Source organism: Xyrauchen texanus, chromosome 2 (genome assembly GCF_025860055.1).
Source record: "Xyrauchen texanus isolate HMW12.3.18 chromosome 2, RBS_HiC_50CHRs, whole genome shotgun sequence".
Taxonomy (NCBI): Eukaryota; Metazoa; Chordata; class Actinopteri; order Cypriniformes; family Catostomidae; genus Xyrauchen; species Xyrauchen texanus.
In genome coordinates this window covers 40,793,100-40,819,194 of record NC_068277.1, presented here as the reverse complement: position 1 = coordinate 40,819,194, position 26,095 = coordinate 40,793,100, and the positions used below count along the sequence as shown (strand labels likewise).

The 26,095-nt window shown below is 37.8% G+C and overlaps 1 protein-coding gene across 2 annotated transcripts in view; it reads left to right on the top strand.

Moving 5' to 3' along the window:
• Positions 1 to 26,095, top strand: part of mylk3 (myosin light chain kinase 3) — a 47,211-nt gene that overhangs the window by 3,252 nt on the left and 17,864 nt on the right. Inside the window, exons 1-6 of one of the 2 annotated variants that reach the window (XM_052149034.1) lie at positions 2,331 to 3,015; positions 6,544 to 6,634; positions 7,139 to 7,478; positions 13,375 to 13,892; positions 14,658 to 14,763; positions 19,637 to 19,730. In XM_052149034.1, coding sequence (XP_052004994.1) covers positions 2,458 to 3,015; positions 6,544 to 6,634; positions 7,139 to 7,478; positions 13,375 to 13,892; positions 14,658 to 14,763; positions 19,637 to 19,730 — 1,707 coding nt within the window. In that variant the 5' untranslated portion in view covers positions 2,331 to 2,457. Of the gene's footprint in view, positions 1 to 2,330; positions 3,016 to 6,543; positions 6,635 to 7,138; positions 7,479 to 13,374; positions 13,893 to 14,657; positions 14,764 to 19,636; positions 19,731 to 26,095 lie in introns of those variants that run through there. The other variant, XM_052149041.1, reaches the window with a different exon arrangement.

The window sequence follows — 26,095 nt, the reverse complement described above, 5'->3', positions numbered from 1 at the left end:
AAAAAACAACAACCCAGGCTTACATATGGGAGCCCATTACACACTGAGGCCTTTAGGGATAGCAAATCCAGTGAGGCCTCCATTACGTTTCACCTCTAGACCTTTCTAGATGCCTCTCTTGTTATACAGAGGAAACATTTGGCATGTTACATTTACATGTGCACCTGTAGATTTCTGTTTTGATAGTCTTTTTCCATTAAAGGAATGTTCCTGGTTTCATACAAGTTAAGCTCAATCGACAGCATTTGTGCCATAATGTTGATTACCACAAAAATTAATTTGGACTTGTCTCTTGTTTATTTAAAATAGCAAAAATTGTGGTTGAGATAAGGCTCTTGCAGTGGTAGAGAATAGGCCAGTCCATAGACATTAAAATACATGCTCAAATGTAAAGCCACAAGACGCAAACATAATATGTTTATATGATTTTAGTGTAATAAAATTGCTTGCTAACATTATCTGTGTAATGTTAAATCCAATATTTTAACTTCGTAGTCATGAAGGCAGAAAAATGGTGAATCTTGTAATCTGGTAAAATGCGGGAAGCTGGTAAATCCCTGATTTTATCACACAAGAAACATTTTATGGTTATTCACCTTTTGCGCCAGAGAAACTAGCATGCAGCCATCTTGAAAATGTTGTCTTTGAACTTCCGTTCTAGTAGTTGCTATATAGATATCTATGGTGTTGATGTTAAAGTGTAATTAGCTAGTGAAGTGTATTTATAGGTTATAGATTTGCAAAAAGTTACCATGAGTATTTTAAAGTGTTCAGGGGATGTCATAACAACTGGAAGCAGACCAGGGAGATTTTAAAACAACAGTACTTTATTCATAAGCACACAAGATCCTACCTTCACGCTGTGTGACTATGTGCTCATTAAACTCCAAGAGACAACACAAAGTCATTAAAATATCTCTGCACAACACCTCTGGCCATCTTCTTGTGTCATTCATCCATCGAGTCGTGGTTAAGGTAAACAGTTTGTTTGAGCGTTAAACCGGGACGGGGGAAGAAATGCCACCATATTCATACCCACACACACACACACACACACATATGCATGTGAAAGTGTAGGCCTACGTTTTGCTTTATTTTCCATTTACAAATATTTTTATCACATTGAACCCTTTTAAAAATGTGGGGTGACAAATACATTTAGTAAAATACAAATGTAATTGCCTTTAAAGTCATGAACTTGCATGTGAAATAATACAAGCTGTCACTGTTTGAAATCTCATGTCAACTACACATTTTAACAATTATACAAAAAAATAAGCAGCATTACACTTATAACAATTAAACACTTGTTTCGTGATAAAGCACATCTCATCGCTGTCTGAATGTGATCTGCTAGGTCCAATTTACCTCTGTGTGTGTTGGAAAAACATTTACAGTGACAGCAAAACATCATTCTAACATGTTCATAGTAAAGGATGCTGTAGACTCACACCATCATTGGTGAAAAATACTTTCTGTGCTCCCACACTTTATCCATTTTGATCAACTCTTCAAACTGGAGGTTAAGAGACGATAGATCATAGATTTATGTTATATTTTGCATGCATGCATTGTTTTAGGAGTTGGTCTGGGCATCTGTCTCTAAATAATTTCCTGATGCCATTTTGGTTGTAAAGAATCAACCCATGGCTTGAAAAAAAAAAGCCAAACAGGACTAAACAGTTTCCCTATCACGCTTTCTTAGCAAATATTTCCTGGCATTAAAGAGCATGTTTGGATTCCTGATGAGTAGAGAGAGAGGACAGTTGTAGCATAACATTCATCATCATACCAGCGTCTACGAAGGTTTATTTTTACTTAAAATGTCAGCCAATGTCATGTCACATTCTGCCCAATAAGGAGGTCATTATATGTGTTTATAGTTATAATAGGTTGCATCCATTGGAGGAAAATGGATGCTTCTGAGCAGCAACAAATAAAAAAAGGAAACAAGACAAAACAAAGGAACATGAAAGAGTGAGTCCTCATCTTTCTTTTCTCTGCTTAATGACTGGCCATTGGGAAAGGTCATTCCTTGCGTTCCTGCCTGTCAGCAGCATCTGCTATTGGAGAGTTTGAATGTTTTAGTGACGTCAAGAGACCCCTGGAACTTTGGCAATCACCAAGGCCTGCTAGGTATTATAAAAGGCCTGTGTAGAGAAGGTAGGAGAGAGAACAGGGAGGGGGAGGAAAAATAGACTGGAGAGATAAGATACCCAATGGAAGTGTTTATTTAAGTGGTGTCATGTCTCTGGCACATACCAACAACAGGGTTGTCGGAGCTGCCTTGTGGGAGGCACACAATAGCGTAGAGACCAGGGGGGATTGGAAGAACTCAAATAGTCGCTTATGTACTCTTGTTCAGTGTCCATACAAAAAGTCCAGACAAAGGGATTATTGGGGCTTCCACTTTTTCTCACCCCTGTGCCACTGTCCTGATTGAGACCAGGGCAAGCCATGAGTAAACAGGAGACTCTGGCAACCTGTATTGCCAGAATGTATGAGGGTGGCAGACTGGAGAACTCTGGAACGCCATCCGGAACAATTAAGAAGTCGAGCACTACTTTGATAGGTAGCCTGAGCAAAGTGGAGGTCAAGTTGAACGTCCTGGAGGGGAAAATGGAACAAATTGAGCATACACAGACAGAGGTGCTCCAAAAGCTGAGCTCACTGTGTCATGGAATGGAATCGTTGGAGAAGAGCCTTATGCAACACAAGCAGGGCAGCCAAGAATCAAATCTGGTCAAAAATGGCCAAGTAGAGGGCAACAAGCTCCCCTTGCTTACTGAGGTCAGATCGCTTTGTGGAGAAACTGTGGATCTGCTTCATAATCTCAAGCAGGAGAGTCAGCAGCAGACGAAGAAAATCAGTGGTATTGAAAGTTCTCTGTCCACACTCGATAAAGTACTAGGGTATGTGGGAGATGCTTTCCGCAACTCAAAGATTGTAGAGTTTATCCTCAGTGGTGTGGTGCCATGGAGGAAGCAAGGCCTTCTGGACACTGTAGAGGAAGAGGTCAGTAAGCTCCCCAATGATAATCAGAGATCTCAGTGCAACTACAAGCTAAACACAAATACAACAAAGGAAACATAACCTCTGGGTATATAAGGTTAAAGGGATTGTTCACCCAAAAATGAAATTTTTTTCATTATTTACTCACATTCATCGTGGTGCACTCCAAACCAGAATGACACAAAAGGAGATGTTATTCAGAATGTTAGCCTCAAACATAATTTCATTTTATTGGATGTTTTTTCATTACATTGAATGTGAATAGTGACTAACATTCTAACTAACCATACGGCCATACAGGTTTAAAATGATGTGAAGGTGAGTAATTGATGTAAGAATTTTTATTTTTGGGTAAACAATCCCTTTAAATCAGAACTGTTTTCAACTTTTATTCTTGTATCTTCTGAAAGCTACTCATGTACGAGTCAACCTGTTGGTTATGAATGCTAAATTCCCAATGCGCTCTAAGTCCTCGTGTTGGCGTTGTGATTTGCCTCAATCTGGGTAGCAGAGGACGAATCTCAGTTGCCTCCGTGTCTGAGACGTGACTTGTGGAGCGCGTCACCACAGAGACATAGCGCGTGTGGAGGCTTCACGCCACGGCATCCATGCTCAACTCACCACGCACCCCACCGAGAGCGAGAACCACATTATAGTGACCACGAAGAGGTTACCCCATGTGACTCTACCCTCCTTAGCAACCGGGCCAATTTGGTTGCTTAGGAGACCTGGATGGAGTCACTCAGCACACCGTGGATTCGAACTCACGACTCCATGAGTGGTAGTCAGCGTCAATGCCCCAAAGCTTTGGGTTGTGTGGGGTTTTAAGGCTTGAAAAGTATCCTCCAGTGTCTTATGGTGCGAATTATCATATTTATGAGTTCAATACACACGAACTACAAAGTCGTGATTACGAGTGGGAACCTCAGAATGTTTTTCGAATCCTGTATTTTCATGGTGGAAGCAAATTCCTATTTTTAATCATTGAGATTTACTTTAGGATTTTGACTGTGCAATTTAGTTTGTTAGCATTTTTTGTACTGTTAATGAACAATAAGGATAAAACTTGCCAGATAATAAGACTCGTTAATGCAGCGAAATACATTTGCAACAAAACTACATTATTCCCATCATTATACAGTATGTGGCCACACAAGAATGATAAAATTAATAGATAAAGCTTTACCAGAAAAAAATCTAGAGTTCTGACATACTGCTGTAAATTTCCCAATCATTATTTTCACATACAAATGAGCTTGCGATTAGCTGCAAATGTTTGCTATAAGTTTTCCGCTATTCACCAGTAGTGGTGAACCTGCTGCAAACCTTTGGCGGCAATGCATGAGCAAATAATGGGTGACAAGTTTGTAGCAAGATATTTAAGGGTAATTATGCACCTAATGCATGGCTTTGATCTTTATTTTGTAACAAAAAGCTTTCTGTATTCTGTAGTAAGTGAAAAAGAGAGAAGGAAATATTACATTACAAAACAGGTTAAAATCACTTTAACGCACTCCACGTTGTACTTCCCAGGAGGACCTGAATGCACCATTTTGTTCATTTAATTTTAAGGTTGATACGCATTCATGCTAGTGAGCATGTTAAATTTATGGGCAAGCTAACCTTTTACCAAGGTTGCTATTTTATCTATGATGTGGCTGAATGGGCCTCATGCTTCAAATTCCTAGACGGGTTATGTGACCAAGCTGATGGTCACTGAGAATTCAGCTGTGAATACATTTACCCTGCTTTTCAATTAGCATAACCAAACACAAACCCAACCCTACTTTTACATATCATTACTAAAAGTAATTGTAATTTTTCCTCTAAAATGCTCTTCCATTTTAGCTGTTTAGTAACATACTGCTGTCCCTCAGGCAAGTTCCATTACTTTTTAATTTTTTAAAAAGTATTTTTACATAGACCAAATCCACACTTATCCACACACACAAGTTTGAAAGCTCTATTTTAAACATTATCATTTTCCAAAGTATGCGCCGTTATGGAGAGTGCTTAGCACTCATAGCAAACATAGCAAAATGAATACAAATTTCAAAAAATAAGTTGGGTGCACGTGCCAATAGACAGCTACATTGTTAAAAATGGTGGAGGGTAAAATAAAATGAAAAGGTATAGTTTTGGTCCTGGATGCTGAATGGTCAATACAGAGTTCCAGCCATGATAAAAACCACAATTAACCCTTGTGGTCAGTGTGAGTGCTCTGGCATATTGAGCTGTAATGCTCATGGGAAACCTGGGACCAGTCTGACCTTGCCATGTTTCCATTCCATTGTCCTCTCTCCCACCCCTTGATTTCCTGTCTCTCTACTAATAATATGCATCATGAAAATGTGGGGAAAAAACACAATATTGTAACTAGAGGCAGACTGATATATCGGGTTTACCAATTATTCAATGCCAATAGTTGGCTTTTGGAACTATCGGTTATCTGCAGAAATCTACTCTGATAGTTTTTTATTACTCCATGTTTCTCTTTGGCTGGCGCTATTTTGATGAGATAATTAAGTAATCTAAATCGAAGTGAAGGCATGCAAAGTAAAATGAGAGTATATGAAAATGTGCCCCATACATTGTGTCTCCAACTTCATATCTTGTGAATAATTATAAACCTTATTCCTAATTAGATGTCATCTAGTGAAATATAGAAACAAAACTTTTCATCTGATGAATATATAGGATATAAAAAAACACTAACACTATATATATTGGTAAACACTAAAATATAGAGCATTGTAATGGAGCCAAGTCTCCGTCATTTCAAAATAAGAGCCCGTTGTGTGTTTCAGACTTGTTTACAGTTAAAAGTCATGCATTATGCACCAAATCTGAATTTTTTATGTTATTATTGGTATTTTGGTGATCTTGAATAAAAAAAAGCGCTTTTTCAATATTGTGCTTAATGCTTCTGAGCATGGTGTGCATCTCTTCCAGAAGCATTTCCACTTGAGCTCGGTTCGGTGTGGCACAATTACAAACCTTGATTTCTCAGCATGGTTCACTATCTATATACAGGAATCTTTAAGGGGATAGTTCACCCAAAAATAACAAATTTGTAAATATTTACTCACGTCATGTTCCAAACCAACTGGAAGTGAGCCTCAGTCACCATTCACTTTCATTGTATGAATAAAGATGCAATAAAAGTGCATGGTGACTGAGCCTCACATTCTGCCTAACATCTATTTTTGAGTTCAGAAGAAGACAGAAGGTAATACAGGTTTGGAACAACATGAGAGTGAATTAATGAAGTGAATTATTTTTTTTATATGACAATTTTTGGGTGAACTATCCCTTTTATTTCTGATATACTATATTAAGATTATGATATAAAAAATGATTAATACTTGAAATGAAAGATACATGTTTTGGGTCACAATTTCTCATTGCAAGAAACACACACACACACACACACACACACACACACACACACACACACACACACACACACACACACACACACACACACACACACACACACAAAGTGTAATATAATTGCATTTGATTCTACAGAAAAACAAAACAGATGACAACAGTATTAAGCCCAAAGACAGTGTGTGCCACCAGAGCACACAGACTTCAGAGGAGGTTCAAGAAGTTTCAGGTATGATTCTTATGAATCACTGCTTCTAGTATATTTTTGTATATCTTTGGTTATCAGCAGATAATGGTCTATAAATATTTATTATCAATGAGTTGTAGCTTATGGTTAAAGTGATTTGTTAGAGCAGTTTCATGTATGAACTTATCAATCTACAGTTTAGCAAGATTCTTTTAAAGGGATGGTTCACCCCAAAATGAAACATTTAAATTTACTCACCCTCATGTTATTCTAAACCCATATCACTTTCTTTCTTCTGTGGACCACAAAGAAGATGTTATGCAAATAAATGTTTGCAAAATGTATTAGGGACAGACAGTCCCCATTTACTTTGATTGCATCTTTTTTCCATAAATGAATGTGAATGATGACTGAGGCTTCTTCCTGATATCTCCTATTATGTTCAGCAAAAGAAAGACATATGAGACAAATGACAGAATTTGCCATTGTGGGTGACATGTCCCTTACGCACCACAGGCATTAGCCTGATTATGTTTTTGTCCACAGTTAAGACTGAGCTCCAGCGGCCAGAGGTCACTGTTTCCACTTTCCCCAGTCTACCTACTCCTGAAACCCTGACAGGATCATCTGAACCTCTGCACACTGTTAGTGGAGGAGAATGGTCCAATAAAGCTTTACGTAAGGCCAAGGAGGTCACCGGGAAAAGCAGAGAGCCGGCACGTGTCCAGACATTTGCTCCTGAAGTCCATCTTGAAGTTGAGGAGACTGAGGTGCATGATGTACCCACACAGGAGACAGATAGACCGGCTGCATTGCCAATTAAAACAGAAGGTGTCACAGTTACAACAGCTAAAGTGGAAGAAGATGTGGCTTTTCAGCCAGAGAGGTGAGATATTGCACAAATTGCTGTCTCATTGATAGTTACAGAACAAAATGCTCTAGAATTGGCACATTTTTGCTTGTCTCGGCTTTTAGAAAGGATTATTTCAATATGTTGCCTTTTGTAAGACTGCAGCAGCATTTGTCAAGAATTACTCTTAGTTTGAAAGGAAATAGATTATAACAGAAGACTGAACAATGTCTCTTCACTTACCACTGGCCACCTTTGTCCTCCGTAATAGTTCTGCAGTAATATTTGATCCTCAGTTTGATTTGAATGGATATAATTACACAGCAGCTGATGTCAGTGAGGAGCACTAATGGTCTTTTATACACTATTATCCAGCAGATGTGAACTAACATAGAAGATTATAGTCTTTATTATCTTACAACGAACTATAATTAACCCTAAGAACAGCTGCAATATGAAATAATTCTTTGATGAAATCCAGTGTTTTATTTGTAAGAATTTCTGAATAAACCAGAAAACCGCTCTATATCAAATAAATGTCACAGTCATCGAGAACATCAATCCACCACTCCTGGTTGAAACTAATCTACATCATATTGAATATATTCTTAAGGCACAATCATGTTTGAAAGGTGGAGTGTTGATAATGCAATTGCAAGAGAAGTGTATTTTCAATGCGTTAACTGTGTGTTCTGTATAGAGGCACAAAAGACCATTTCCTGTAAATAATAGACTGTTTTGCTCACGTGAAAGCATAATTCATCAGACTAATGGCCAATGTCTTGAATTTAGACTACCTCTATCTTATTTTTGTACTATGCAGTGTGGTAACTAGTGACTGAATGCATGTTGCAATGCATTATGGGATTTAGGCCATTGAGGTAATTATAATCACAACACTCCAATTACAGTTAAATTAACAATTAAACATGCTGTTATTGGATTTACAGTTTTTTATATTAGACTTGCATGTGCTGCCCCATAATATATCATTGACCAAACACCCAGTATAATGATGTGTTCCATATGTCTCGGAAGTCGGAGCTCGGGACTCGGATCGATGTCATATCCGTTAAAAAAAAACAAGAAATCCAAGTTGGATGCGTTCCATTTACACACAACATGACAACTTGGAAAAAAGGTGGATGCCTCCAGCTAAGTAATTGTTGCACTAGCTCTTTCGGAGTATAGAGAGCATAAGTATGCCCCTCACCTCAGAGACCTCGAGGAAGATGCCAGAAACTGGAGAAGGTATGTTAATGTTTAATGTAATGTAAACACATTCGCAGGTCCTAACAGCTGTTCTAAACTTTTTAAAAACATTACAATTGTTTTACATTACAATTTCTTTGTAAAAGTTTGTAACTTTGGGAAGTGGGTTTGTAGCAACATCGACCATTGTTCTTGTAGCAGCAGTGACCATTGTTGATGTTAGCAGCAGCGACCTAGCCAAATTTAGCTGTACCATTTTATAAACAACACATTATGCGGTAATTCGCATAACAGGATCATAGCAACATGCCTATAGGCAATGGAAATACAGTATTGTGTATATGGCACAAAAAAGACAAAAGTGCTAAAAAAACCTTTAAACCCACAGCATACTTACAGTCGATGCTCTTTGCAGCCATCTTGCTTTCTGAACTCGGTGTCCTCTGAGTTCGTCAGAGTTTCCAAGTAGGAATTCCGACATCAGGGGGTGTTCCATTTGTCAGTCTCGGAACTCAGAAAATAACTCTGAGCTCCGACTTCTGAGACAAATGGAACACACGATAATGGTGCGTTCCATTTGTACTAGGATGTCGGAAATTCCGAAATCCCAGTAGGAACTTTTAACTGGAATGCCCCTCAAGTCGGAGTTCTGACTCGGAAACTCAGAGGAACCACAACTCAACTTCAGAAATTAAAATGGCTGCTCGGCACATCAACTGTAAGTGAAACAGTGGTAATATATTGTTTATTAGCACTTCTGTTTGTCTGTGTCTCAATTATACTCAATTAATTAATTAATTAATTATCTAATTAACACTTCGGCATTATCTGCGCAAAATAGTGCTTTTTTTATGTGATTTTATCAACTGGTATTGCTAACAATGGCTACTTACCCACCCCGTTTGAATTCTGCAAGTGCAAACACAACAAAGGTTTGCCTGGATGCGTCCATCTTGGTTTTCCAACTTGTGTACTGGAACGCGGTCAACTCGGATGTGATGTCATTCGAGCGAGGTAAATAGAACGCACCATTAATTCACTTACATGGCCTATTATGTAGTAGGGATGTGTGTTACAACTAATTTTACTGTCATTTAAACTGAAGTTTTGTAACTGACTAGTCGACTAGTCTAAAAGTAAGAAAGCCCCAGAAGACAGTTAGAAAATGTTGTGTTTGTATATATGATCCATTTGAAATAATTTATCTATGAATCAAACAGTCAAATCCCATAATTTATGCCGTTAAAATTAGGCCATAAATATGCAGTGCGTTTGCATTGCATTATGATCATTTAACATTTATGCCGGTGTAAAAAAAACAAGCATACACTCAGAGTTAGCCAATATAGGCATATTTATTCAAATCAGTGCAGGACCAATAAGTAAAAAAAATATGAATAGCCTATTATTAACAGAATTCTTCAAATGACGTACTAGCCAACATATTACATCAACATATGTCAAAAACAATTAACAGGTGACTGTTATTCTGTTCAGAATCTTAACAATCATGGAACAGCATAAAATCGGCCTTTGAAAAACGTCATTCATATAGGCTATATATATTGTCCAAAAAAGACAACCATTCTCAGAATAAAAATGTATATGCATTGTATATTAATCAATTTAATAGTGAATTTATTAGCACTTTGTTGAAAGAACTAACTGTAAAAAATTATGTGGAACTGATATTCATATCCACATGGGATTTTTAAAGTCATTAAATTGAGTCTTTTGTAGAAAAAGTTTTAAATGTTTTTCAAAAAATTGGACTCAAAGATTAAATTTGTACGAACTTGACAAATAGACTCTTGTTAACGATGTCCAACAATCCGTTGTTATTGCTACATACTCTATCTTCTCCATGGCCTCTTTCATATTTGCGAGCATGTTCTGATGCACCAGCTCCAAACTTGACGTGATAATTTTCCGCCCTGGTATTGTGTATTCAGGCTCGATGAAGTCTTTCCCTCAACAAAACTGAGTGGTAGCATGTCTCTTGCTGTCATCTCTGAGATAAGCTCAGTTATTTTTTCAGGGTGGACGCGATCGGGATCACAGTGGCGGCAAGTTGAAGTGAATGACGTGATGGTCATTTGCTTGCTTTTGCTAGTCTCTCCAATGCTAACACCTATGTGCTGTGCTGAATATGGTTACGCATGGCTCCATTGGAATTATTATATGCCAGTTTGACATGACATAGCTTACATAAAGTCAAAATACTCCCACAACTTCATCTTTCGAGTCATTTCTGACTCCGCTGCAATCTGAAATATTATAAAAGAACAAAATATATATATACACCTTTCCATTTACCGTCAAGCAATAATCCGTCTAAACATGTAGCCTAGGCGGAAAATTACTTACACAAAAACGAAGACATAAAAACAATTATAAATGAAAAAAATTATAGTTATAATGATGATAATAATCACTGAAATATAAATCATGGTTCGAGGTGAACGTGTTTTTGTATTATTTTATATAGTTTGTATTATTTTACAGGCTGCAGAGTTGCGTTCACAATAAACTGCTCTGTGGAAATAAAGTGAACTGAACTCAAAGCACCTCCTGAACTGAACTGTCATTTACAGTACTCATAGACGATACTGTTCTTGCAAAAAATAAATAAATCAGAGGACAGAAACAAAGGATGAGTGAGTGAGTAAAGAGAGTGTCCTTTTACATGCACGTGTTCCACGAGACTGCACGCCTCAGTGTGCACGCCAAACAGCGTGTCATACACGCGTATCTGTTCTTAATAATATAATAAACTGTGTTAAATTTACACATACTAGTCAACAAGGAAAATCTTTGGTCGGGGGCAGCCCTAGTTACCTGAATACTACTATGTTTGAATGATGCTGCATCAATGCTGCTAGATGTCCAAAACAACATATTTTTTTAACTGATTACAAATGATCTCACATACATGGTTATTTTTGAAAAGTGAACAAATTATATTATGAAGATAAGTCATATTATAGTTATACTGTAGTGAAGCAATATCACATGAGATGAGCAAGAGTGCTGTTGTACTGAACAGGGCCATTTCAAGGCATACATGGTAGAAGAGGCCACTTATGGCCCCTAAGCTATTTTTCAAGCTATTGGTCTATTTCTGTTTCAAACGGGGACCCCCCACTAATTAGAATAGTTGCAAAAATGCAAGTTTTGAATGCTGCAAACAAAGACCTGCGATGTAATACAAACAGTGAAACATTCCAGTGAAATGTTCACAACTAACTATTATATAATATCTCATAGACCACAAACCCGGTACAAAACAAATTACAGTACATGTACCATTGTGCAGTTTTTCTGTTTTTACAATTATTTGTTATTATTATTTAATTGATTGCACATAGCAAAATCTCACATACATTATTACATTTGAATATTGAGCACTTTACCTTTAAAACAAATGACACTGCAGTCATTTCAGTAAGACTTTCTATGAAGCCCATATTTATAATCCATTGTAAAGGCATATTCACCTATAAATGCATTATAATTCATTTGTAATGTCTCATAATACTCCTTTTATAAAATTTTATAATTGATCATAAATAATTGTAACCACAATAATAATACTGAAATTAAAATGCTTACCTATTCATATTTATATTTTATTTTATAAAAAATATTGAATTATATGTAACAAATATTAACATACTTATATTTTTATTGCATTATAACATGACCAACATCAAATTATATCTGCAGAAGTTATAATGTATTACATATATTTTTATTATATACAGTATATTAGGGATGTTTTAAGTATAATGGCAAAAGCAGTGTCTCCTTATAAACAAACTATATTTTTAAGTGATTATAAAACAATGACAGTTATATACCAATGCACAGAACACAAAGTATCACGAATTCTATGTAAAATTTGAGATATTAACCTCCTGAGACATGAGCGTGACTGCTGAGTGCATTTTCCATTTCCTTTTTTAACTAAATATAGTAAATATAGGATTTCTAATGTAAACCTTGTGCTATTGGACACATTAGTGTACATTGTGTTTAGCAGCGGGGCGTTTCACGATAAATCGCTCAAATTGTAAAAATGGCATATCTGATGAAACGAAATCTTTTGACTCAAACAGTCAAAAGCCAAAATAAAACGTGAGAAAAACTTGTGAAGCTACAAACTAAAACATCTCAGTAGGTCTCAAAGAATATGTGTGCTCCTTTGTATATAATTCATTTTCATATAATGTCCATTATATAAGCTTGAATTGTAATGTATTGTGTTACAAGTTATGTTATGGCTTTTTAAAAGACATTGATTTTGTAACTTTACTGTAAATTTACTTGCAGACCACTTATAATGGTATATGATCATGTCATAAAGCCTTATGACTGTTTACACTATGTTGATTTTGCATGACTGCACTTATTAGATATCTAATGCATACTGTATATTACATTACAACTTCTGAGGAAAAAAGAAAATTCTATGTTTCAATAATGCATTGTACTCTTTAAGTTATAACTATGAAGAGGTTAGGTGTAACAGTGTATTATAAATAGTTACAAATGTTAATGAGATGTTGTAATACATTATAAGGCGTATTATGAGACATTGATCATTTACAACGCATTATAATATAGGCTTAATAGAAAGTGTTACAGTGATTTCTATAGTAATGCTTTGGTTATTCCATTAATTAATTTAATGGTTGATTGGATTTCTCTGTAAACACAGGGATCTTGAACAGGCAGGAGTTTCACAGGTTGGTGTGGAGGTTTCAATCAAGCCAACATTTCTTGTAGAGGAAGTTAAGCGGAAGTTGGAGGTTCCTCAAAAACAGACAAAATGTTCACTGTTTGGTGAGAAGGCCTCACCCAAGACAACAGTTATTGGACAACAGCAACTGGAGCAGAATATTTTGGTTCCTCAAAAACAGACAGAACATTCACTAGTTGGTGAGAAGGCCTCACTCAAGACAACAGTTTCTAGAGAAATAGAGAAAAAGTTGGAAGTTCATCAAGAACCTCAGCTTTGCACCAAAGATCTTGTCAACAAGGATTCAGAGACTAAGTCACCACATAAAAAGTCAGCAGAGGTGGTGACACCTGTACCAAAACATAATGAGAACAAGCTGGAAACTGATCCACTTGTGAAGAACTGTGCAGCTCCTAGTCCACAAACAACAGACCATGTTGAAGGAGGAAATGCAACATCAGGACCTCTGAGAAAAGCTGAGTCACATCTGATCATTGGTGAGTTTAAAGGCACAGTACACCCAAAATCTGTCATCATTTACTCACCCTCATTTTGCCGCAAGCCCATATGACATTCTTTCTTCTGTGCAACAATAAAGCAGATGTTAGGCAGAATGACAGCCTCAGACAACATTCACTTTCATTATTTTGAATGAAGATGCAATGAAAGTGAATGGTGACTGAGGCTGTCATTCTGCCTAACATCTGCTGTTGTGTTTCACAAAAAAAAGTGCTCATAAGTTTGGAATAACATGAGGCTGAGTAAATGATGACAGAATTCTAATTTTTGGGTGTACTGTCCTTTTAAGGCTTTAACCATAAATCAATTCATTTCATGTGGTGATGTTGAGTTGATCAATTCTCACTAATAAAACTGGAAATTGGCACATGCATAGGAAACTACAGAATGTATGCATGCATGCCTTGTATTGTGAGCAGTCATGTGACGTGAGCAAATTCGATAACTAAAATGAACAATGGCTTGGCAACCTGTAGACAGCATGTGGCAAAAATACCCTGCCTGTCAACTGCAACACCTAGAAAGTAATGTAGTTGTGGACTAGCACTTCAGTTCAATCAATCACTTGTAATTAAAACTGCAGCCTATAATTTGTCAAAGTCCTTAAGTTCAATGTGAAAACTTACAACTTTGCAAATTGAGTCTCAGATGTCAGCGTTTATCAAATCAGCAAGTCACAATGTTCCAGCTTGTATTTGGCTGGCAGGGAATGTCTCTCACCATGCTGATATTTGTTTTTCCAGATGACAGTCCACCACTTCCAGCCCCATTTGAGCATCGCATCGTCAGTGCCAAGCAGGTTCCCATGAGTTCATATTATGCAGTCAACCCAAATGTGCTGCTGGGCGGGTAAGCCAAAGTGTTAAAAACCTGACACTGACATTTCATTTAATGCTACTCACTTCATTTAACCTATAGGACAAGGTTAATATTCTGAGTGTGTATACAGGCTTCTGTCTTTCTTTCCTATATTGATAATGTTATAGATAAAAGGAATTTTGTCTGCAGGGACTAGTGCCCATTTTGCCCAAAATATAATCAGGTCTACCTTCAGCAACAAGAGGCTACTGACTAACATTTTTATCTTGGTACTATCCATACACTGTCAGCCTTGTATTTACCCAATTACATATGACAATCTGACAACAGTGAACCAGATAAGAATGGAAGTTGGTAACTTTGGCAGATACTGTAAGTACGAGGCCACTGGCTGTGGAACATATAGAATGCACATATTGACCCAATCCATAAACACTCCTCCCCTCCCTCCACAAAGACGCACTGGCTTGTTTTTGACTCATCATGGACAGAGTTTATTTTGGGCAGGTGTTGAGCAGGTCTGTTTGCATGGGACTTATTTTAAGCCAACAGCAGCAACCATCTTGACACAAACAATCTATCTCAACCCATTGAGTAAATAAACAGTAAGGAAGCATTCAAGGAAAAATAGCAAATAGTCAAGGAAAATGTAGCTGCAGTGTGTACATGGACATAGATATCTTTCATATAGGTTTAAATTACTGAATACCCTTTCCACATAAATTAAATGAATGGGAATGGTTCGGATCCCGCAATGAAACCAGGAAGTAATCGTGTTCGCATAATCAGCGACGAGCATGTTTCGGAGGTTGCATTTTTCCCTCTAACGTTACATGTTTACTCTGCTGATGGTCAGGGTAAAGTTTGGGGTTTGGGTTGTGGATAACAGTTTATAAACTATGCATTTCTGTATTACATCCTTTTGAAAGCAACTTGCTTTACAACTCGCTTTTGGCACCTCTCTGAGGACATTAAACCTGGAAAATAGAGCTCCAATGTGGTCATATGCATAGCAACACTTGCTGCTTTGGCCACTGGGGGCAGTGTTTCGAAAATCAGCACAGACTCTCTAAAGAAAGGTCAACCTATTGTTTCCGATTTCACTGTGATAGTAGTCCGGAAATCAACCCTGTGTCTCAGTCAGCTCCCTAGCTCCCTATGTCATGAATCAGTATATCATGAACATGAAATCAGGCACTGGTAAGGGTACTGATCCACTGAACATTGGGACACATACAACTCAATCACCTTTGAGCGCATTGAAGATGTACCATTGCTGTATAAATGACATATCATTAATTTTCCTTGAAGGCATTCAAACGTACAGTGTTATTATAACTGATAAATGCTGTAAATAAAGAAATAAAAATATATAGGAGTGTATTCTTTTAACAAGTTAAAAATGTTTCACTTTCATGGTAATTATGAATACATTTTTTTTTGTTCGGGTTCAGAAGTTCCGCAGCCTCCTTTCCAAAAGGTTACCGGTTAGAACAAAATAAATGAACTGTTAATAACGTTCTTTTAAAAATGACATTACTCTCTGCTAAGGGGTGGGTGAAATACCTATTGCAGTGTTGCCAGATCTCACAAGAGAAACAAGCAACATGTTCTGGAAAAACAAGCACAAAATTAATCACTTGCCTCACCAAAATAAGCCAAAAAAAAGCAATAATTTTTTTTTTTCTGATGTGGTGGATTTATCGGCATAGAAATCACAACAGGCAGTTAATTAAGTAATGTTTTATTTACAGATCTGCTTTCGAGTTAAAACCTGGCAGATTCAAATCTATATTAATGCATCATATCTAACAATAATTCAGTGAATACTTGGAAACAACTGAGAAATGTAATTTTTACCTGTAATAATGTTTTCCTTGTGTCTGGGTTAGCCATGCATGTATTTGCAGTATTTATACCAGTGCAAGTAAGTACAAGTACTAGTTACTTTATGAAAATTATATTTTATATAAAGTATATACGCTTCCATTTTGTACATTTTTGTTCTTGAAAGAAATTGATGCTTCCTTTCACCAAAGATGCATTAAATTGATAAAAAATACTGTAAAAGTCATTCATTGAAAATTATTATTACAGTTTGAAATAATTGTTTTAAGTGGTATTTATTACATTTTTTCTTTACCTGTGATGGCTAACATTTACTGTGTGACCTATTCCTTATAAAAGCGTTCTAAAGAGCTAATTTGGTACTCCAGAAAATGTTCTTATTATTAGAACAATTGAAAATGGTTGCGCTGACATGTGGCAATCACAATACAGTGTTGTTTTTCCCCCATTTGCTGTAAGTTGCTTTACACTTGCAAGTCAGAGTAAATAGGCAAAATCACATTTCTCCTGAAATTCTATTTTCTCCTAAAGTCTACTGTTTTATAGAGATTAAGGCTTTTCCATGCAATACTGTTTTGAAAAAAGAATCTCTAACCATCATAGAGAGGAAAGTGGACGGCCCAGATGTGCAACAAAAAGACAAGTAAATCACAGTCTCTAGCTTGACAAACCGACTCCTCACAGCATTTGGTTACATTGTTTTGTGATTTCTCAAACCTTCTTTATATAACATCCATCCCTTGCACACTTTTGGCCTAGCGGGTGAGACAGGGCAGGGAAATACAGTACAGCACCGTGAGAGTGTGTTACCTGCCAGGACAGTTTTTTTTTAACAAGAGGGGTGAACATTTAAGGAATTTAATGAGGGAGTAAAATACCGAACTGATGCGGATTGATAGAAGCGGAGAGCCTGTCTGTGCACACGATGGTGCAGGAACCGGACGGCAGGAAATAAATAATGTTCAGTGAAAAGTCAGAAGAAGATCGCAATGTATGTAATTGTTACTATATCAGATATTATTAATAAAACACGGGAACACGTTGCATGGGCATTTTTTGCCTCCATATTTTGAATTTCTGGGATAGTTTTGTTAATTTTCCCAGAGTCCCCGTTACTTTCCGGCACTATTGGCATTGTATCTTTCTAAGGTATTTTAAAGTTTGTTTTAGACATATTGTAGCAAGAAAACAAGATATCAGTTAAAGGATAGGCAAGGAGGAGGCAGGAACCGCTGAACAGTCAACATAAATGTTTAATGACAAACTTAACTTAAAGCATAAACACAGACGCACATGCAACGCGGCCGCGTGCGTCTCTCTCACTCTCTCTCAAACTGGCACCTCTTGCTCCCCTTTATCTCGCTCTCCCGCTGATCAGCTGATTCAGCACCAGCTGTACACCATCACGGCCCGGCCACGCATTTCTCCTCATCACATATCCCCTTAAAAACAAATGAAGTTTGATCAGTGGTTAAACATGTTCAGACACTTCCCTTGTACCTGAATGAACGTCTCCTTTCCAGATAAAATGAAATATGCAGAAAATCACCATATTACTGTTCTTGTATAGTGACAGGGCAGAACGTCTTAAAGAAGCTAGAGAAGAGAGGGCAATGGCGGCAGTTTATGCAAGTGCACAGTGCGTTTTAGCTAAACAGGTTTAGCTCTTATAACTTTCTTCTTCCCACAAATTCAGAGATGTTATCTATTTTTTGGTACTTTGTTATTGTGGTGAAAAATAATTGTAGCAAAGTTGAATACTCAAGTACTGTAATGAGAGTACTTGTAATTCGTTTCTTTTCACCTCTGATTTCTACATAGTTCTACAGGTCTTCATTCATAGAATGTGACATGCAGAGTGAGCAATTTGACAATGAAATGTGTGATGCAGCAGTTTCCTTCAGGATCAAAGCACATGTTTAATTTTTGGGGGGCAACAAGAAGTGTTGTAATTCCAAAAATCTACTGTGATAAACATACTTCTGCATTTTGTCATTTAACTTACTGAGAAGATTTGATCAAAATTGATAAAGTGTGGGAGCACAGAAAGTATTTTTCACCAATGATGGTGTGAGTCTACAGCATCCTTTACTATGTGAACATGTTAGTGTGATGTTTTTTTCTGGCACTTTAAATGTGACAGAAAAAAGTTTGAACTCAAACTTTCTCTCTGTTCTCTCAGTTTGAACAGCCCCTTTTCATATGACATAGCACTAGCTGATGTTTCTCAAAATTACCTCTCAAAGTCTTTTTTGTTTCAGTTGATTGTAGGTAAATTTCACTGTATATCCAGCGCTGTTTGTTCTCTGTATTGGTAAATATCCCAATATTGTTTTACTGTGTGAGAAACTGCTCCAAATGATTCAAATGATTCCGCTACAAATGATTCAGTGAGAGAACGCTCTGAACAAATTGTACTGAATCACAAATTGATTCAGACAATTTTGCAAGCCCGTTTGGCCAATTCACTGAAAAGAAACGACTGCAAATAATTATTTATTTGCGAAGTGGTCATCGCTAAAGAAATACGGAACACACTTTATGATTGGTGAAATATTCGGAGATTAAATGTTTCTCATGTCAGCCGGAGTGCTCATGGTATGCACAGTGCGTATGGCCGTAGAGCTGCAGGGGCCACTGTATGTATGTGAGTGTGTATAAATATAGTTGCACCCCTTCCCCCCATCCCGGTTTAACTCTCAAAATATCTTCTCACCTTAACTACGACTAGATGGATGAATGACACAAGAAGATGGCCAGAGGTGTTGTGCAGAGATATTTTAATGACTTTGTGTTGTCTCTTGGAGTTTAATGAGCACATAGTCACACAGCGTGAAGGTAGGATCTTGTGTGCTTATGAATAAAGTACTGTTGTTTTAAAATCTCCCTGGTCTGCTTCCAGTTGTTATGACATCCCCTGAACACTTTAAAATACTCATGGTAACTTTATAACTTATACATTTGTAATTGCACTTTGACATCAACACCATAGATGTCAACACTATATACAACACTGTTCATTTGTGTTTGTGTGTGTGTTTTTTTGTTTTTGCAGAGGCCGTTTTGGACAAGTACATAAGTGCGCTGAGTTGTCATCGGGTCTTACTCTGGCTAGTAAGATGATAAAAGTACGGGGAATGAAAGAGAGGGTAAGTACAAAAAACACATAAACCATTAGCGTCTCTCAATTTCATACATGCACATCAATATGTTTACCCCCTTCTGTCCCTCTCTCTCTCTCTCTCTCTCTCTCTCTCTCTCTCCCTCCTACTCCAATCTGCCCATCACTCTGTTCCTGTTAGATTGTTTATGAGAACATTTCCTTGACAACAGCTGACAGTTCAGCTCATATGAGCATATAAAATATATGCACACACTCACATGAGCTCTACTACACTTGCAAATAACATGTAAGCAGATGTTGTTTCTAGTATCCACATTTTAAAAGAAAGCATTGATTTAAGCATTCAGCCTTTTTCTAAGAGTCTAATTTTGTCATATAGTGAGGAACATTACAAAAACATCTGTGGTACAGATTGAGAAATGCGCAAAGGTATTCAGGCCTCTCTTTCTGTGAACCTCACACAGCCTGCTTCATCAAGTGCCTCTAATTACATCTAATGACAGCTCTCCTGTCAAGAACACTTTCCTGCAATGTAATACAATTCTGAAAGTATGATTATATCACTTTTCTGACACTACACTCAAAGCGCTTTACACATTAAACAGAGGACTCTCCTCAACCACCACCAGTGTGCAGCATTCACCTGGAAGATGCAACGGCAGCTATAGTGCACTCACCACACACCAGTTATTGGTGGAGAAGAGAGAACAGAGTTATAGAGCCAGTTCATGGATGGGGATTATTAGGAGGCCATGATTGAAAAGGGCCAATGGGGGGAATTTGGCTAGGACACCATGGTTACACTCCTACTCTTTACGAGATGTGCCCTGGGATTTTTAATGACCACAGCGAGTCAGGACCTTGGTTTAACGTGTCATCCGAAGGACGGTGTCTTTTTACAGCATAAAGTCCCCGTCACTATACTGGGGCATTAGAACCCACACAAACCACAGGGTGAGCAACCTCTGCTGGCCTTAGTGATAAGGTCTTCTTCAGCAACCTTAGTTTTCACAGGAGGTCTCCCATCCAGGTTCAACCAGGCTCAAACCTGCTTATCTTCAGAGGGTAACCGGTCTAGAGCTACAAGGTGATATGGCTGCTTTGTGATATAAACCACATTTATAGCATAATACCCTTGTAATTACCAGTATGTGACTTAAAAAATGTTCCCAGTAAACCACAAAAACCTGCCCACACACATGTTTGTTTTTTATATTATGGTGGGGACCAAAACCATCCCCCTAACCAGTGTCAGAAATGTACTTCTACATTAAGGGGCAATATTTACCCACTGGATTGGATTTTCATGGACTTTTTTTTTTTTTTATCTTTATGAAGGCGTTTTTTTCTAACCATTTAAAACAAAAGCAGTGTCTCATTCGTGTCAAATACTTCAATTTAATCAGTTCATTTATACAAAGGCACAAGATTGAGAAATTAATACCTCTCACCCTTAAAATTAAATCAACATCAACTCTTTATGTGATGGTGTGAATAACTAGGACTATAATAGAATATTAAGAGCTGAATTGGATCTTACAAATAAATAACAGAAAAATTCATTTCCGGGGCATTTTTTGCCCTCACACTTTGAATTTCAAGGGCATTGAAGATTCCTCCTTATTTTCTGATCCTGTCTCTAACCCTATCCCTACATCTAAACAAAAAAAAATATATTTTTATAATTTATGTAGTATGTTTGTCAAGTTATACAGGGATACTCAGCCTCAATGGCTGCCCAAACTTGAAAAAAGCTTCAATCAACTTCAGAGGACACATGGAATAACTCAAAACATCTGATTCTTCATCACCGAAACAATTTGTTGAATTTTCTTTAGCAATAACTTGATCTTCTTTTGCTTAATTTCAGTGCTTAATTCAGATGTTTAGCTTAATAACCTTTACAGAGAAAACCCAAACCATATATAAATATATATGAGTCACTACACACAGCAATGAGTTCATTTAACCTACAATGTTACTAAAATACTCACAAAAAAAGTATATAATTACATAGCGGTTCAAAAGAAATACTAAATAACTTACCGCACATGGCCAGTTAGCATATTAGATGCTTTGTTAATCCTGCTAGCATTAACAAACAACTTGCAAGACGTACACAACTATCTTTTAAACAGTCTGTAGTCACTAAAGAAATTAGTCTTTATCCTACAGAACACATTGTGGTTTTTCCCAGCTGAGTGAACAAACTCAGCATGTGGATTACTCCAAACTCAATGGCTACAACCATAAAGGTTTTTAGCAATCTTTTTCCTTTGGTTTTATAACCAGCAACAACACCAACTTGGGTAGGAGAAGCACATCCACTTTGCAAACAAAGATCCCTCTGCACGCTGGTAATCACACACACACCTGGTTCTATGTGACATGTGTAGTTTCAATAGTCTTATCAGCTTCCTTGTTTCTTCCAGGTTGCTATGTGACCAATAGTCTCCATTCATTTTGATCTCAAATCTTAACTAATTTGATCTGATGAATCTAATAATTTTATTTCATCCAATTTCAAGTTTAGCTTAACACCTCCCACTTGAGCTCCTGGTCAACTGACCCAAGGTCACACACACTTCTTGGCTGAAATTCGTTTCTCAATGGGAATCAAAAATAGTAGCTGGGATATTGTCACAAAGCTTTTTCATTGGTTTGACATCCCATGCTGTTTCTACTTGGTTAGGTTTAACCATTGAGACAGGATAACTGGGGAATACTCTGACCCTTACATCTCTTACTGTTCCTTTCTTGTCTGCATTTACACTGATGACACTGGTCAACTTGTATTGACCTCTTAGAGCATTCTGGTCAGCCAACCATACCACACCTCCCATGGCAACATTCTGCTCTTTAGTATGCCACTTGTTTCTTACAAATGGGTTAGGACCTGCCAGCTGACACAATCTTTTCCAGAACTTGTTCATTCTTCCTGGATGAATCTTAGTCTTTTTTATAGATAGCCGTCAAACTCAAAACTTCCTTGATCCCCTTTTTTCCAGTACGTTCCAGAAGAAGTGAGACGTATTCCATGCAGTCTTCCCAACTTTGTGTCCTGGCATTGATTGGTCTTTCATTGACCAAATTAGCTGCAGTGTAAAGAAAGGTTTGGAATTTCCCCCATGACATAACTCCATTAAAACCCAGATTCTGAAAGGCTCACTTAACCAGATGAACAGCTGCTTCTGCTGCTCCATTTTTGTGAGGGGAATCTGCAGGATGAATTTTCCAAGACCACTCTGTGCCATACTTCGCTGCTTCAATTTCTAACTTCACCCTGAGTTGTCATTCTAGGAACTTGTGAAGATCTTCAAGAACAGACTTTACCCCTATAAAATTTGATCCTGAGTCTGACCACAATCCTTGGATGTCCCCTTAAAGTTGTAAATCTTTGGTATGCTGGCAGAAATCCTTCAGTTGATAGGTTACTGACAATATCAGTATGGATAGCTCTTGATGCCATACAACAGAAATTCCCCAAACTTTAAGTCCTACCCTCTTCTTTACCTCATCTTTTACCACATAAGGTCCAAACAAATCCAGGGTTGTGAATTCAAATGGTGCAGCTGGTTCAGACCGCTCTGGTGGAAGGTCTCCCATAATCTGTTGGCATTGCTTCACCCTTGCCTTTCTGCAAGTCACACAGCAGTCTACGGCTTTCTTAGCTAGTCTGTGGCCTTTTACCACCCAAGCTTTTCTTCTGATTCTCAACAAAGTTCCATCCACTCCTTTATGGTTTACTTGATGAGCTTCCTGAGCCAGCAGCATAGACACATTTGCATTATATGGTAAGATTGTAACTGCAGTTTTGTCCTCATTGAAAATTTGAATTCTACCTCCACAAAAAACAGTCCAGAATTTTCATCCTTGTACACTGCCAACAGTCATCTGCCTTTGGTTAGACTTCTGGTTAGTACTACAGAGAATGCTTTTCTCTGGAGTTTGTTAATACTTTCTCTTTCAGCAGTTGCAACCTCAGCAGCTGACTTTATTGGCCAAACCTCCACTGGCAACTTTAAGAAAACTGTCCCTCTCTACCATGCAGAATCTTCATTTAGGCCTTCTGGACTACCTCCCCTTGTGATAATATCAGCAATGTTTAAGTCGCCTGGGATCCACCACCTTTCTTTAATAGGCATAGTTCTCTGGATCTCTCCCTGATGGAACCATTCTCCACTTGGCAATATTTCTTAATGTACTTTCTAAGCCTGGCTGCATAAACTGCACCACATATTTCAGTCTTGACTGCTTCCCCTTTTTGAGCCAAATGAGTCAATTTGGCCTTTGATTCAACTAGCCTCACCTCAATGCCTTGGTCTGTTTCCCACCTGAAATATGTTACAGCTCCATAGGTCTTATCACTTCCATAAGAGAATGTTATTCCCAATGGTTTTCCTTTCCAGCCTGCAGGTGTTAAGCATCTGAGAAGCTGCTCCTCAAACACTTTAATGGCTTCTTCTCTGAGGTTATCTGACAGTGGTTTATTCCATGTATCTTTGGTCAAATTTCCACGTCCTGGCTCCTGAAATGCCTTTCGTACAAGGATAGCTCTTTTTTGCTTAACAGGTGTGACCAGGCCAATTGGATCATACAGTCCAGCCACCTGACTCAGTAGCTCTCTTCTAGTCAGAGGATTAGGAGTCTTGGCCCTGACCTCCACTTTAAGGAGGTTTTGTCCTACTCTCATTTATTTTTCAGCTTGGAAATATTTACTGATGTCATAATGTAAAGTTTATCCTCTTCTGCCAGATACCCAACTCCAAGGGCCTTGTAGTCTTTATCCTTCAACTGGTTTGGAAGTTTCAGGATTCTGTCTTCTACGATGACTTTACTGAATCACCATCACCAGGCTTCCAACTTTGTTCTGACCGAACCTAGTGCTTCAAGAAAAACCCTCTTAGGTTCTCCTAGTTCTTAGGATCTCTTCAGCACCTTCGGTTATTTTATTCAGCCTTTTCTGATATAATGGGAAGTTTGAATATCATCTACATAACTATCCTTTTCGATAACTTTGCACTCTTCATGTAGATGAGAGAACTTTGTCAGTTTTGCAGTTTCTCACATGGCTTACTGTGCAGTGCATCCTGCTGGTCGGTCACAGATGTTAACTTTGGTGATTGCATATTCTTCAATTTCTTTATTCTGATCATCTCTCCATAGAAACCTATGTAGATGCATTTTTCTTTCCTCCTGCCATACAGTGTTATACATCTTCCTGATATCTCCTAGGACAGCATAAACTCCTCTAATCAACATCTGGGCCTTTCAGAAGAAGATCATTCATACTCACTCCTTTAAATTTCTGACTGCTGTTCCATACCAAGCGCACTGGAGTAGTAACTGAATGAGGATTTGGTGCAATTAGGTGACTCACATACCACACTGGTCCATTCCAGCAATTAATTATATCCGCAGTGAGCTTTATTGCTGCTCCTCGCTCCACCATTTCATGAATTTGAGGTGCATAAGCGACTTGACACTCTGGCTCCCTCTTGAGCTGCTTTTCTGTTCTCAGAAATATTGCCTCTACTCCACTTCTATTATTAGGAAAGGAAGCTGGATCTTCAGTCCAGGATATTTTGCATGCCAATGAGGAGACTTGCTGTGAACATCTTCTTCTACATAGACACTCTTTTATAATCTCGAGTACTCTTTCCTCTGCCAATGTCATCTCCTTACCAACTGACTTACAGTTTCCACCGCAACAGGCTCCACACATCGGTTCATAAGCTGCCCAGATGCTATCCCATTTCCACCATTCCAAGAACTCACGGTTGCTAGCAGCTGCAATGTTTGTCTCAGCTCTAATTTCTTGAAGTAGTTGGACTGACTTAGACATCACTTGCATTTCAACTTTATCTTCATATTTTGCTGCGGCTGTTCTCATTGAGCGAGCAAAATGTGTTTTGAACTCATATGCAGCTATGTTTTTTTCTTCAAATATGTCTGGATGAGCTGTGCCTACTGTCTTTCCCAAAGGACTGTCCTATAAGACAAGATCCCCCACAATCTTCAAGCTTTGTGGGGCTAATCTCCCTTTTTGTTGGCTAATTAGAAATTCAATCTTTTTAGGTCTTACCAGCTCTTCAGGTTTGATATCTGGGACGAATCTCTGCAATTTCTTAGGTTTAATGACTTTATGCACTTTAGCAATTTCATCCAAGCCATAACAGAGAAGGTCATGTGCTCTCTCTTTGTCCTCATCAGTCTTGACTCTGACTCTAAGAAGATATCATTTAGTTTTCATCTTGATGGTCATTCCAGCAACTCCATGCCACTATCAGAGTGACATCTTTAATCCAAAACCTTAATCTTTCTGCAGCCTTATGGGTTATATAGTTGGTATCTGACGCAAGGTCTACTAAAGATCCAATCTTCTGCCCT